The sequence below is a fragment of the Glycine soja genome, chromosome 11, assembly GCF_004193775.1.
Source record: "Glycine soja cultivar W05 chromosome 11, ASM419377v2, whole genome shotgun sequence".
In the NCBI taxonomy this organism is placed as follows: Eukaryota; Viridiplantae; Streptophyta; class Magnoliopsida; order Fabales; family Fabaceae; genus Glycine; species Glycine soja.
In genome coordinates this window covers 49,463,498-49,477,400 of record NC_041012.1, presented here as the reverse complement: position 1 = coordinate 49,477,400, position 13,903 = coordinate 49,463,498, and the positions used below count along the sequence as shown (strand labels likewise).

Sequence of the window (13,903 nt, the reverse complement as noted above, 5' to 3'; positions counted from 1 at the left end):
TCGGTTTGTGTGTTCTAGATAGAAGAAATAATATAAAGAAGAAATTTCACAGAAAGGAACATTGAACGATCCTTCAGTCACCTTGACCATTCATTTGCTTCGTGACATGAAAGTGTCTAAAGAAGTGGGACGGTGGGGTCAAATTGAGATGGAAGATGCTCTTGTTTTTCTCAAGTTACAAGCAACAGGACGCTTCAATTAATTCACACAAGATTATTGTGAATATTATAGATCAAGGCTGGAAGGATAATTGCCACGGGAAGGTTGCCACTTGCCAATCACAATCATATGAAGCATTTCAACGATAAGGAAAAACGCTTTATTACTAATAAAACCAATGTAATCAGTAAAAAAAAACACTGAGTAATTAATATATAGAGTTATATTTATAGAATTTTTTTTTACCAATCATTATATTAATATGAAGTAATTCTCATTAGAAATCATGATTAATATTCATCAAGGTGGATATTTCTGTGTTTGTTTTAACACAGTTTATTTCATAACTAAGATAAAGATTTTAATCATGGACAGTAAGTTATTATTATTTATGTCAATTGGTGTTTACACTTATATTTTTTAAGTAAAGTGGTTATAATTTAATTTCTCAACATGTAAAATATATTTTACATTGCAGGCATATATGCTATGTTTTTTTATATTTTAAAATTACAAATGATATTTTATTAGATTTTTTATGACGTAGATAAGTCTTTTAATTTGGTTGCCAATGTTACTATTATATCAAAATTTAGATTTAAGGACTAAAAGTATAAATCTAATAGACTTTAGGGATAAAAAGATAATAATTCTTATAATTTAAATTTTTTATTGTGAATTTAAAATTTAATTAATATATTCCACATTTAATTATATGAAATAAGTATTTATGTTGTATAATACTCAAGAAAAAAAATACTGTAGATAGTTTATAGCATTTTCTTGAAGAAAACAAAATTAATAGTGATAGGCTACCAGGCCGGTTAGTGGCCCAAGCTAGGATGGGAAATAGACACTTTTCGGTGACAAGTCACGAAGTTCAGAAAAGTTTTGAACCAATGTAGATCAAAATAGTCTTTGTCCATAAGAATATATAATTAACATTTAAAGTTAATGTATTTCTCAGGATAAAGTTAAAAGGATAAAATGATAATGCCTGAAAAATAAAAATAAAAATTGCATGCAAATTATTTAATAACAATGAAATGAAACTCCTTGCCCACGATCAACCAAAGTTGTAATTAGAATAATATCCAGCACAATGTGTAAAAACTCTACAGATATAATTTTGTAGAATATTGTAAAAAATATAATTTACAATTTTTTTATATTTATTTGTAAAAGGTAAATGATTACTTAAGATCGATAAGTGCATACAGCTAGTTAAAAAGACAAAAGACAAGTAAATGGAAAACGATCAATAAGAAGAGAAATATAGAAAGCAGGATCAGTAAATAGTGTTGGACATATATGATATATGTGTGTTGAGGCAGCAAAATATATGATATTAGTGCATAACTGCAGTGATCAGTTTTAAATTTATTTGTTAAAAACCAAAGCAAAGAATGGAACGTTGATCCAAGTGAGCAATATTCCCCAGAGGGTCCCACACGGCTTAGGAACCATCCACGATGTTGTTACGGCACGGATTGGAAATACTTACAATGGAGACTATGCCTCATGCCTTTATATTTTTCGTCCTCATAATCTATAAATATTTCATATTTGTTCATGCAAAAACTTTAATACTTTTTTCTTTGTCAGAGAATTAAAATTGGTTACTTTTTTCGCTCATATATATAAGTTTGAATCAATAAAAACATAATATTTCTACATCAGTTAAGTATATAATCAATATAAATATAATGTTTTTATATTGATTATGTATACACCTTGTTCTTGATTAAAAAGTAAAAAGTCTGAATTTTATAATTTTATAATTTTATAAGAATGAAAAAAATATTAAATCTTTTGATGAAACAAATCTTAAACATTTTTATGTTTAAAAGGAAAAAATATAATTTAACCAAAAAAAAAATATAGCCTCCATTTTGGAAAATTGCTTCTCACTCGATTCAAACAAAAAGAGAAGTCTTGCACGTGCAAGACTTCATAAAGTCTTTAAATCATGCATACTAGAATCTGTTTTGCTCCAAGTATGGATTTAGTTTCACGTCAACGACGTCCATAACTAATTATTTCGTTAGATTGTTAATTTACAAGCTTATAACTTATTTGATTGAAATGAGACTATCTAGTATGTGTTTCTTTAAGCCTTAAATAAATATACATCCTTACTTAAAATTTCACATCACATCCCTTCAAAATACGCATAAGCTATCTGTTTTTGCTTCAAGCAACTTGCATGCGTATTTTATATATTGACGCAAAATCAAGCATACAGTTAACAAATGAGTTTATCTGATAGAATGTTAGTAATATATTCTGTTAATTAAGCACATATTCTCTAATATGTTTTTGTTATTTGTTAAAATTTATGAAAAATCACAATATTATGTAAGTCTCATTTTATTCAATGAATCTTATTTATAATTTTAAAGTTTTTATTAAAAAATAACAAAGAAAAAAATGTGCCACAAAAAAATATCTAACTTCCATATAGATTGATGTTTTCGTCTTTGCTAGCTGGTTAACGTCCAAGAGCAATGTTTTCAGTTCAAGACTTCAAGTTGCTTTTGTATAAAAAAAAAATATCTAACTTCAGGAAAAAAAAGATCCTTCTCCAAATTGCTAATAATTTTAATCAAGCAAACTTTATTTAACAGAAACTAAAGTTTTATGGGTCTACATTTGTTTTTTGTTACAAGTTATGGGTCTATATATGATTGAATTATATGATATCCTTGATATTTAATTTTCTTAGTCATTTTAACTTAAGTATACGATTTTTGCAGGGAAATTACGAGTGTATTATTCACTCACTACTATTAGCTTTACATTATACTAGTATATATTTAGAAGATTTTTTTATATGTTTAGCATAAAACCTATCAAGTGCATACAGCTACCGAGAAGTAGTTAAAAAGATATGTAAATGGAAAACGATACAATAAGAAGAGAAATATAGAAAGCAGGACCAGCAAATAGTGTTCAACATATATATGTGTTGAGGCAGCAAAATATATCAAATGAGTGCATAACTGCAGTGATCAGCATAATTTTATTATTATTTAAAACCAAAGCAAAGAATGGAATGTTCATGCATGTGAGCATTTCATTTCCCATCCTTTTGGTAACAAAAACAAAATAAAAAGCGCAAATTAAGAAGAAAACAAGCCATATGATATAATGCTTGTCGATCCTTGTTCATTATTCATTTTTCTTGTTTAGTGGTTAAAATTTGATTCAAGCCATGGACCAAGTAACGCGCGCTTCTCCCACGTCAGAGTCAAGTCCCAGCGCATCCCACACGGCTTGTGACCCATCCACGATGTTGTTACGGCACGGTGGTTGACCCGCGTGTGCCCTGTCGCAGCCGTTAACAGAGTCGCACTGGTCCACCACTTTCGCCGTCACGTTCCTCCCGTTCCCCGCCGTGATCCTTATCATTTTCAAACACAGCGAACTGCCGTTGAACCACCCCGTGGAGAGTGCCACCACACGCTCCGTGTTGTTATGGAACTTCTCGTCGCACTGCGACGGGTCCCCTCCGTCGCCGCCTTCGCTGAAGTCGTTCAGCGTCAGGATCGCCGGCGTCGAGGAAGTTACCGGCGGAGAGCAACGGTACTGAGGATACGATTTTCCGCCGCAATTTAGGGTTCCCGAGGACTGGCAGCTTCCGCCGCTTGGTGGCGGATTTGGCGGCATTCCGCCTCCGCAGATGTGGGTTCCGACGTCGCGGTCGTCGTTGCACCTTCCGTTGATGCAAATGAGTTGGCCGTCGCAGTCGTTGAGGGTTCTGCATGGTCCATTGCATCCGATAGCGTTTGCCAGAAGAGGAAAGTTTATGATAAGGAAAGTGGAAGCTAAGAACACAAGACTTGCAGTGTAAGCCATTGAATTACTTAAAATAGAGAAGGTGTGTTTGTTTTGTGACTATGGCACATGGCTAACGTAGGATTATATAGAGTTTCCAAAGCTGTATATGCCCAAAAAAAAAAAAAAAACAAAAAACAAATTGCTTGTCCGTAGATTCAAACATAGCCTCCTATCTTAATAAATTTCTTTTAATTATTTTACTATTAATCTAATTAAAGGTTAATAATGTCTAAAGATGTAGTTTCAGTTAATATTTAATTACTTTTTTTGTAATTTTCTTTTAGATGAATATTTTTTTTCTGCTGAATTGTTAGATTTTAGACAAAGAGATGGATGCTTAATCAACAAATTAAAGAAAAATGTTTCATCTACAAATTCATTTTCTTTGTCATTAATGCTGCCTCGGATCTAACTAGTACAACATTGGTGCATTTGCAAAAAAAGTAATCACACATCGTTTCCGAACATTATAGAAACAATTGAGTTTCAATTAATCATTAGGGATGCAGGATGCTTCATGGCTGCGAGCAGATTATGAAATCAAGATCATCACGGAAACTCCCATGGATATGGCTAGCAAATTAAGATATATACTTGGAAGTTACGTCGCCAAAATGGGCTATATTAATGTTTTTGTCCTTGGTAATTAAATTTCCAAGACCAAGAGCACCTCTTCCGGCTCAAGTTGCCTTGTTTTCTCGACTATTTAATCCTCTCCTCGCCAGGATTTTCTCTTCACTGTCGTATATCTTACGTTTTATTTTTTTGGTGTATAATTAGGCAATTTGATTAATTAAGTAAGAAAGGGATGATATTCTTACGTACTTACGTACGTGAAAACTTCTAACGATAACATGACATGCAAATCTAGATTACTTCATTTCAGCCTGTACATTTGAGCTCGTTAGCAAACTCTAGAAATCCAAACAAATATGGTTGAAGTGAATTAGGAAATTGTTGGTGCATTCAGATGAATGTGGATAATAAGCACAAGTGCGAATGGGCTGCAACTGTGAGTTGTGAATTGATAAAGTTACTGTTCAATAACGCCCTTGACTTGCCGAATACAGTCCTTCTACGGTTGTACTTACCGCCGAAACGTGCCCAACTTAATTGCTTCGACAGATTGACCGATATCCCGTCTTTAGTATGCAATCTGACTTGACCAAACTCTTTGTACGGTTCATTCTCTAATATTAGAATGATGAAAGACTGAAACTGAAATTAAGTCAATTTTATAAATAAAAATTGAAGTAGTAAGAAGAATTCGTCAATTCGATTCAGTTGTTGCCCATTAAATTTTTAAGTAAAATATTAGTTATTATCATAATTATCTGCGAGAGAAAGTTTATCTTTTCTCAAGTGTTGCAGTCTTGTTGCAATTTTGAATTTATTACTATTTGCCTCCTAGGGTAGCTCATTATTTACTTAAAATACTGTGCGATATTGACAGCTTCCATTGACCAAATAGTTGGATTTATAGATGTTAATTTCCAATTTCACAATTATGTATTATCTTCAATGTCTAGTCTTTGAAGGCCCATGTTATATATGATCTCTACATATAATTCTAGCAAGATACGTACTATAATCTATCTACGGATAGATTGTATTCGTAATGGGCCTCTAAAATACTAATTTAGGAAATTGCTTGGGACACCCACCAAATTTTGCAAATGTCAAAAATATCTTTACGGGTATTTTTGGTTATAAATAACAGGAGGAATTTTTTATATCTGCAGTGTCATTTCTTTTCCGTAAAATCTCGATCACTTAGTGTAAGTTTCTTCTATTAAGGTCGGATTCGAAGTGTAGTTGTTCTTCGGCAGTGTACGTGCGTTATTCAGGAGCATATGGTGAATATGGGTTGGTTTTCGTCGCTGGAAACCAAGAGTTATGCAAAAAAAATTGAAGAACCTTCGGATTGACAATCCGTACGGTCATATAAATTGTTGATCCGTAGGTTCGTAAAAAAATTTTAAAATTGTGAATATTTTAAAAATAATTTTTTGTAATAACTTTTTTTTGTAATAATTTTAGCAATTGTGTGAATTGTAAAAGATTGTTGGTTTAAGAAAATAAGGGAAAAACAAAAATAATACCTTAGTTATAAGTAACATTAGATTTTAGATTAGATATTAAAAAAATAGTTTGTTAATCTTTTTTAGAGAATGATTTTTGTCAAATATATTTCAGAATGTGATGCTCTGCTCCATCGTCATCGCGGTTAACCAGTCTCAACAAGGAACTAGAAATGCTTCTTGCAACTATGCCCAGTAAGAATGTCTACCTTATATATTGATATGTTTATTTACACGTGACATGTTTATAGTTAGTTAGCTTTTGCAATTGCTAATTCTGTCAATATATGTCGAGTTAATAGATTAATAATTCTGTCAATCGTTTGAATATAAATTTTGTTATATCATGCTTGAATATTAATTATGTCAGAATTAACAAATGAAGAGCACGGAGAATGGTGCAAAATGGCGAAGATGATGCTGAAGGTCGCAATTCCACCAGATACTATTTTAAACATCGTTCACACCAAGGAGTAGATCATCTTCATTTTGATTTAATTAACATATAATTTTTTTGTTATTTTGTGTAACTAACCAACCTTATTTTGTTATATCAAATGTAGACTTATAGTGAAGTTAGTATATCATTTGCTGTTTGGTGGAAGGACGTACTTGACGGCGTATGACATTTGGTTGACAAGGTAGGAAATTATCATAATATTGTCTACAACAAAGATTTGGATCAACCAACCATTGTAGCATGGTAGACAGCACTAAGACATTTTTATCACCTGACCGAAGATTATCAAGTGTCCTTAACTCATTATGGTAAGAGTGTATTATTTCTTACCATATTCAAGACCATTAGTCTACCCAAATCATTCTCAAGGTGACACTCATTATACCATAAAGTGTCAAATTCTGTCACTTTCAAGATTTATCTCAATCCGCAAAAAGTTAGCTGTAGCAGCCTGGTAAGCAACTTTCTAATTTAGTTGTCAACAATTCTTTATCTTTCAAGTTTTAAATTTCATAACATAAATTACTGACATAACATTATTCTTAATATTAGGACGTTTCAAGCCCCATGTATTTTTTTCTTAAAGATAAAGGTTAAACTCATTTGCATTTGGAAGACGTGACAAAATGTTGGCTTGTGTTCAATCATTGGAGGAAGACACTTAAAATTGAAGCTGGATGGAAACATTTATGTGAAACCTTGTCCTTGACAGCTGACATGAAAATAATCTTTGAATTCATCAATTCCACCGTTAACCGTATGTTTTTTTGACCATGTTTATGAACATTTTTATGACGTGAAACATTGAACATTTTAATTATTATGAACAATCTATTTATATAATAGTTTTTTTATAATAATTGTTTTATCATGTGTTGATCATAAATGTTTTGCAATCATGTTCTTATATATAATTGTTGTTTTATCATGTCTAATATTATCCTATTATTTTTGAATTAATTTGGTCATGTTTTTGAAATAAATTATTTTTAATTAATCACTAAATTAAAATTTAAGCAATATAATTTTAAAAAACTTTATATATATTTTTTGAATTAAATTGTTTTATCATTGCTAAATTTAACCAATTACTAAATTAAAACTAATCACTAAATTTAAGCAATCTAATTTAAGCAATTACTGAATTAAAATTAATCACTAAAATATTTTTTGAATTAATTTGTTTTATCATTGCTAAATTTTTGTTACTTATAGTTTTTTTATTACAAAATAAATATTTTTAAATTCGTATCCACAAAAAAAATTGTCCATATCACAAAATATTTTTTGTACGTACCTACGGATCAGCAATCCGTATGATCATACGGATTCCTTTTCCGATAACGAAAATCAACCAAAATTTACTGTATACACCTCACAAACGCACGTATACCATCGGAGACCAAATATGCTTCCAAATAGCCCTTAACAAAAGCAATTTACAATAAGTGATGGAAAATTTACAAAAAAAAAAGCATAACACTACAAAAATGAAAAATTAAACCTGCTATTATAATCGAAAATATCATAAGGGTATTTCAGCATTTTGGGAAATTTCTGGTGCCCCAGCAAGCAATTCCCGAAAGATACGTACAATAATCTATACTATAAATCTCTGATAGATTATATTCGTACTGGGCCTCTAAAATACTAGTTTATGGTATCTGACTCTTCTGGCATTTTGATCATTGCGAGGCCGATTATTTCATGGTCTTACTAAATTCACCTCTCAGTTTGCTAAGTTATCCTCCTTTCTTCTCATTAAATTTGTTATTACCAATTAGACCCTTTTAACCCAGTTTCTACAACCCCTCATGATCGTGCCTTCCTCTTCTTCTCTTCAAACTGCCCAAAACAAAATCAGATCTGCAAAAATTGAAACCAGATTTGTGCAAAATGAAACCAAATCCAAAATTGCTTCATTTTCAATGCTGGTTCGCAGTGGGTGTCGGCACTGCGCGTCGACGATCGGTGTGCCACGGTCTTGCTTGAAGGTCATTCCTTGCTGAACCAAACGACCGCAACAACCATTTTTCTTTTTGATCAAATTAAAATATTTACATTTTCCCTTTATTTAAAAATAAAATAATTTTATTTTATATTTTATAATTCTTTTTGTCTACATTAAATCAAATTAAAAATAACGTTTTATAACTTTATGCGCAAATTAATAGTAATGGCAGAAGTTATTACTAATATGTAGAGTTATTCATCTTCATAAATAAAAATCCAAAGTTATTGATAATGTGGGAATCAGAGAGCACTTATTTTAAATCTTTGGCCTCAGTAAGTCCTTGTTGTTCAAACGCATGATTCATCAATATTAGCGCACTACTTAATTTTTTCTTTTCTGAGTGGACAATTAAAACGCTTAATCATCAATATTATCGTCACCCCCTTTGGCTACTGCTTTCCTAATCAGTGTTGAATCTTCAAAGTTCAACTGTCCCCAGTAATCAGTATATATAAAGATCTTCTTCTCTCCCATTTTTCATATTCCTATGTGCAAGACAAAGATGGCAACCAACGCGGCCAGTCCCACTCGCACTCCACGCTCCCAACAACGCCCCACCCAAAGCCCAAGGACACCCTCGTCAAGGCCCACGCTCAGGCCCACCTCTTTCTCCGACAATCCCTCCACCTCCTACAGCGGCTCCACCGGTTACCGCCTCTCCTCTGACACCTCCATCTCAAGCTTCTCCTCCATCACCTCCCTCCGCGACACGCTCCCCGAAAACCCCCACATCTACGACTTCTCCGAAATCTGTGCCGCCACCAACAACTTCCTCTCCAAACGCCACTCCTCCTCCACCCCTTGCTGGCGCTGCACCCTCCGTGGCGCCGACGTCATTGTCTTCCAGCGCAAGTTTCGCGGCAAACTCCAAACCAACCAGCTCCAGCAACTCCTCTCCGTCGTCTGCCGCAGCCACCACGTCAGCATCATCAAACTCCTTGGTGCCTCCGTCTCCGGTGACCACATCTACCTTGTCTACGACTTCGTCAGCAACGGCGCCACCCTCTCCGACTGCCTCCGCAACAAAAACAACGCGCACTTCACCGTTCTCTCCACGTGGATGTCGCGAATACAGGTCGCCACGGATCTCGCTCACGGCCTCGATTACATTCACAACAAAACCGGTTTGAACATCAATTTCGTCCATAACCATATCAAGAGCAGCGGAATCATCGTCACCGAGCCTTCCTTCAATGCTAGGGTTTGCCACTTCGGCGCCGCGCAGCTCTGCGGCGAAGTCGAACTCCAGAACCAGAAATTAGGCGAAATTAGTGAAATCGAGGAAAAAATAACATCATCGCCGGCGAGATCCAAGAAGTTCGAGGGCGTGCGGGGGTACATTGCGCCAGAATTTCCAGCCTCCGGCGTTGCGACTCAGAAGTCTGATATATACGCTTTCGGAGTGGTGATGTTGGAGCTTTTGTCCGGGGAAGAGCCGTTGAAGTTCAAGTGTGACGAGAAAACGCGCGAATTTGTGAGGATGTCGGTGATTGATGCGGCGAGGGCCGCCGTGGACGGCGACGAGGGTAGCGTGGAGGGGAAGCTGAGGAGGTGGGTGGATCGGAGACTGAAAGATTCTTTTCCAGTCGACGTTGCTGAGAAGTTGACACGTGTCGCGCTGGAGTGCGTACACGTGGATCCAGATAAGAGACCGAACATGGGACGCGTGGCTGGAAAGATCTCAAAGTTTTATTTGACGTCGAGGATCTGGTCAGATAGTATTAAGATGCCTGATATTACTGTTACGTTGGGACCTCGATGATGTTGGCGGCTTTATTTTTTAATTAAAGTCAAATCGTGGTTTTGATGGTGATTGTGACACCAGTTGTGGAATATTTATGTTTTCGGAAAGATGAGCTGAATTTGTAGGATGTCCTTTTAGTATTGCGTTTGATCACTTGCAATATCAAAGGTGGAATAAATAACTAGTGTTGGAGTATATTTCACTGATCACGTTCATTTGGTGGTTGAAACAATAGATAAGTCTTCTCTCTATTCAAATCTTTCTATAAGTAATTCAAGTTTATAAATCTTCACATCAAATTATATAAAGTCAACTATCTTTAAGCTGCCTTTGATCGCCCCATTTCGAAATCAATGTTGCCAATTCTATGTATTCAATATTTTTTAAAAATAATCTCCGTACACTTGATGCTTATTATTATTATTACTATTAAACATGGCATATATATATATATATATATATATATATATATATATATATATATATATATATATATATATATTGCAGTTTTCCCCAGTAGTTAAATAAATTATAATAACATGTCATAGACTAGAGAAGAAACATAGAGTAAATTGACAATGATTTCTTATTTTTTGTTTTTCAATATGTCAAAATTGGTCTTTGAATAGAATGGTTTTGTTTATTTGATTGTGACATGAGTTATAGAATATGTGTATTTTATATAGTACATTATTACTTCAAGAATATTTGACAAAACTTTCTTATATGGATTTTATACAATGATCTTTACGAGGCTATAGGTATTTTTTATTATAGTTAATTCTATTTGAATTACGTAAAATTATCATGAGCTAAAAAACTTTTTTTTTCAAGCATTTAACGAAACTTTTGGTATATAATGATAAATATCAAAATATAACTAGTCAAACACGTGTTAGAATAACAAGGCTTGATTATCATGGTTCCTTACGCTAATCACCTTATTTGATGCGTCAATGAAACTTTAAAATAATTCCATGGATCTCAGATTAATATTTCTGCTCTCAAAGAACTTCCATGAATTGTGTATCATATACCATTTAAAAAAAATCAACTATGTTAGAATTAATTAAAATTCTCATAAGGACTTAACAATAATGAATAAAAACTAATTATAACCAATTCCCTAAGTTTTAAATAATTTCTTATATGAAATTATTTAAATGAGAACACTTCTTAAAATGAGAAATGAAAATGAAGAGTCGGAGCATAAAATGGCACAGAACGTTGATGATGAGACACAATTGTTGCATATGTGAGTGAAGAAAATTAAGTGCTGCGATGTGAACCATGGAGCAAGGTCCATTCAAACCGAAAGAGAAGAATGGTTTTTTTTATCAACATGTACTTCTCTCTCAAATTATTTTCTATAATACACCTGTTTCATTTTTTTCCCACTACTACACTAGTTTTAGGTGCACCGTGGGAAGGTACTTTGGTTATTCTGACTTCCGTGCTTGACCATTTGTTTTTTTTAAAAAAAAAATTTAAAATATTATAAAATATAAATATTATATTATATAAAAAAAATTAATTGTTTTTAAAATTACTTATTTATTAAATTAATTTTTTTAAGGGTTGATTAAATTAATTTTTTAATAAGAAAATTATATTATTAAATAAAATTATTTTTGTTATATTATTTAATTTACTTAAGATATTTTTTAGGTGAATATTTTTTTTTAAAAAAATCTGAATTTTGTATGATAATATATTTATTTTAGTAAAAAAATAAAATTTTTAATATAATTATTTTACTAAATATAATTTTTTTATTTATGTCATTACATTTAATTAAAAATGAAAATACTTTTTGTTTATCAATTTATTTATAAAAGAACATTATACTACATTATCAATAAAATACTTAAACAATCATATTTGGCTAAGAAAAAATTTAAGTTGAATATATATTAGGACAATTGTTTTTGTTATAACTTTGAAATTTTGTATCTATTGTATAAGATAGATGTATCAATTATTTTTTTACTGTGTTTTCTATTTTTTTTTTTAATTACAAACTAATTTTCTTATTTTTTAATTAACGAACATAACAAAAAACATCAACAACACATGAATTTAACTACAAAATTACATACAACATTATTAAAAAATTGTACTCTAATTTTATCTAATTTTTTTATTTTTCTTTATATGTATATTTCTCTTTAAAAAAAAAAACTAAAAAAATCAATTTAATAAATAAGTAATTTTAAAATCAATTAAAAATATTTTATATAATATAATATTTATATTTTACAATATTTTAAATAAAAATAAAAAAATGCAAATGATCAAACATGAAAGTGAGGGTGGCCAAACCTACCGTGCAAAACTAAAACTAGTGTAGTAGTGAAAAAAAAATGAAACAGGTGTATTATAGGAAATATTTGGAGAGAGAACGTACACACGTTAAAAAAAATTGAGAAGAATATATAAAGTACAAGAAAGAAACAGATAAAAAAAATGCATAATTTTTACAATTTCCATCCAAGGGTTAAAATTAATTGTTTTCTTTTCTCATTTTAAGAAGTATTCTCATTTTAATTATTATATATATATATATATATATATATATATATATATATATATATCACTATCTCCTATTCTCATTTTTTAAAATTTTCATCCAAGGGTTAAATTTTAGGTTTTATTAATTTTTTTGTCTTCATATATCCTTATTCATAATAGTCAAATTTAATCTTGATGCAAAATGCTATACTTTATCACTTGTTTTCTTTATAAAAAAAAAAGTTTAATGGTCATACTCTATTTTTACATTCTCAACCAACAAAAAATAATTGTTAATATAATTTTAAGATAGTTATTTGTAAAAATTAACAAATTTGACAACATATTCTTTACACTATAGTTTAGAATCATGTAATAGCATGAAATTATATAGCCTGTTTTTTCTTTAAAAAATATTTTGTCAAACAATAAAAAAGGGTATTTATGACTAAATAGTACTTCCTTTGATCCATATATTAGTCGCATCCTAAAAAAAATACTTGATTCTAATTATGAGTCATGAGCTGATATATTAATAATGATTTTTCAATTTTATCTTTTATACTATTCTCAACACTTTATTATTAGGAAAGTCTATTTTTCATGTAATGTCAATCACTCTTCTCACTCCATACAATTAATAAAAATATGAGTATTTCTTCAAATACTACATCCTCTTTTTGTCTCTAATATTACCTTTTCTTTCATATTACTTCTCGTATTTAAAGATGCAAAACCCATATCAAAAAATGAAGAATTTTTTTTAAATAATTAGTTTAATTACCATAACCATTATAGTAAGAAATTAACAGTAAAGAATAATGATCCTTGACTTATTAATTCTTAATGATCATTGGGTAAGATTTCATTAAAAGAGATATTCAAAGTTGTTATTGATTTATATTCACTTATGTGTGTTATTTGTTGAGATTGAAGATTTTTATTGGTGAGGATCTAACATGATAACTTAGGCTAAGTATTTAATTAGTTATTAATGAAATTAATTGAATGTCTAATTATGTTATGCTATAATTAAAAATTTATTTTATTTTTAGACATATTTAATGATTTAACTTTCCTTCCTTAATTTTATG

At 31.1% G+C, this 13,903-nt stretch overlaps 2 protein-coding genes across 2 annotated transcripts; one reads left to right on the top strand and one right to left on the bottom strand.

Annotated features, from left to right (window-relative positions):
* Positions 1–3,127: 3,127 nt before the first annotated feature.
* LOC114375486 (kiwellin-like) lies at positions 3,128–4,051 on the bottom strand. The gene has a single exon (XM_028333272.1). The coding sequence runs from the start codon at positions 4,015–4,017 to the stop codon at positions 3,367–3,369; it is 651 nt and encodes a 216-aa protein (XP_028189073.1). The 5' UTR covers positions 4,018–4,051; the 3' UTR covers positions 3,128–3,366.
* Positions 4,052–8,933: 4,882 nt separating this feature from the next.
* Positions 8,934–10,530, top strand: LOC114374237 (lysM domain receptor-like kinase 3). The gene has a single exon (XM_028331856.1). It carries the CDS (start codon positions 9,042–9,044, stop codon positions 10,314–10,316), a length of 1,275 nt encoding a protein of 424 aa, XP_028187657.1. The 5' UTR covers positions 8,934–9,041; the 3' UTR covers positions 10,317–10,530.
* The last annotated feature ends 3,373 nt before the right edge of the window (positions 10,531–13,903 follow it).

Excerpts from the sequence above, each read along its gene's own strand:
- LOC114374237 (XM_028331856.1), top strand. The coding sequence starts at position 9,042 with ATGTGCAAGACAAAGATGGCAACCAACGCGGCCAGTCCCACTCGCACT.
- LOC114375486 (XM_028333272.1), bottom strand. The coding sequence starts at position 4,017 with ATGGCTTACACTGCAAGTCTTGTGTTCTTAGCTTCCACTTTCCTTATC.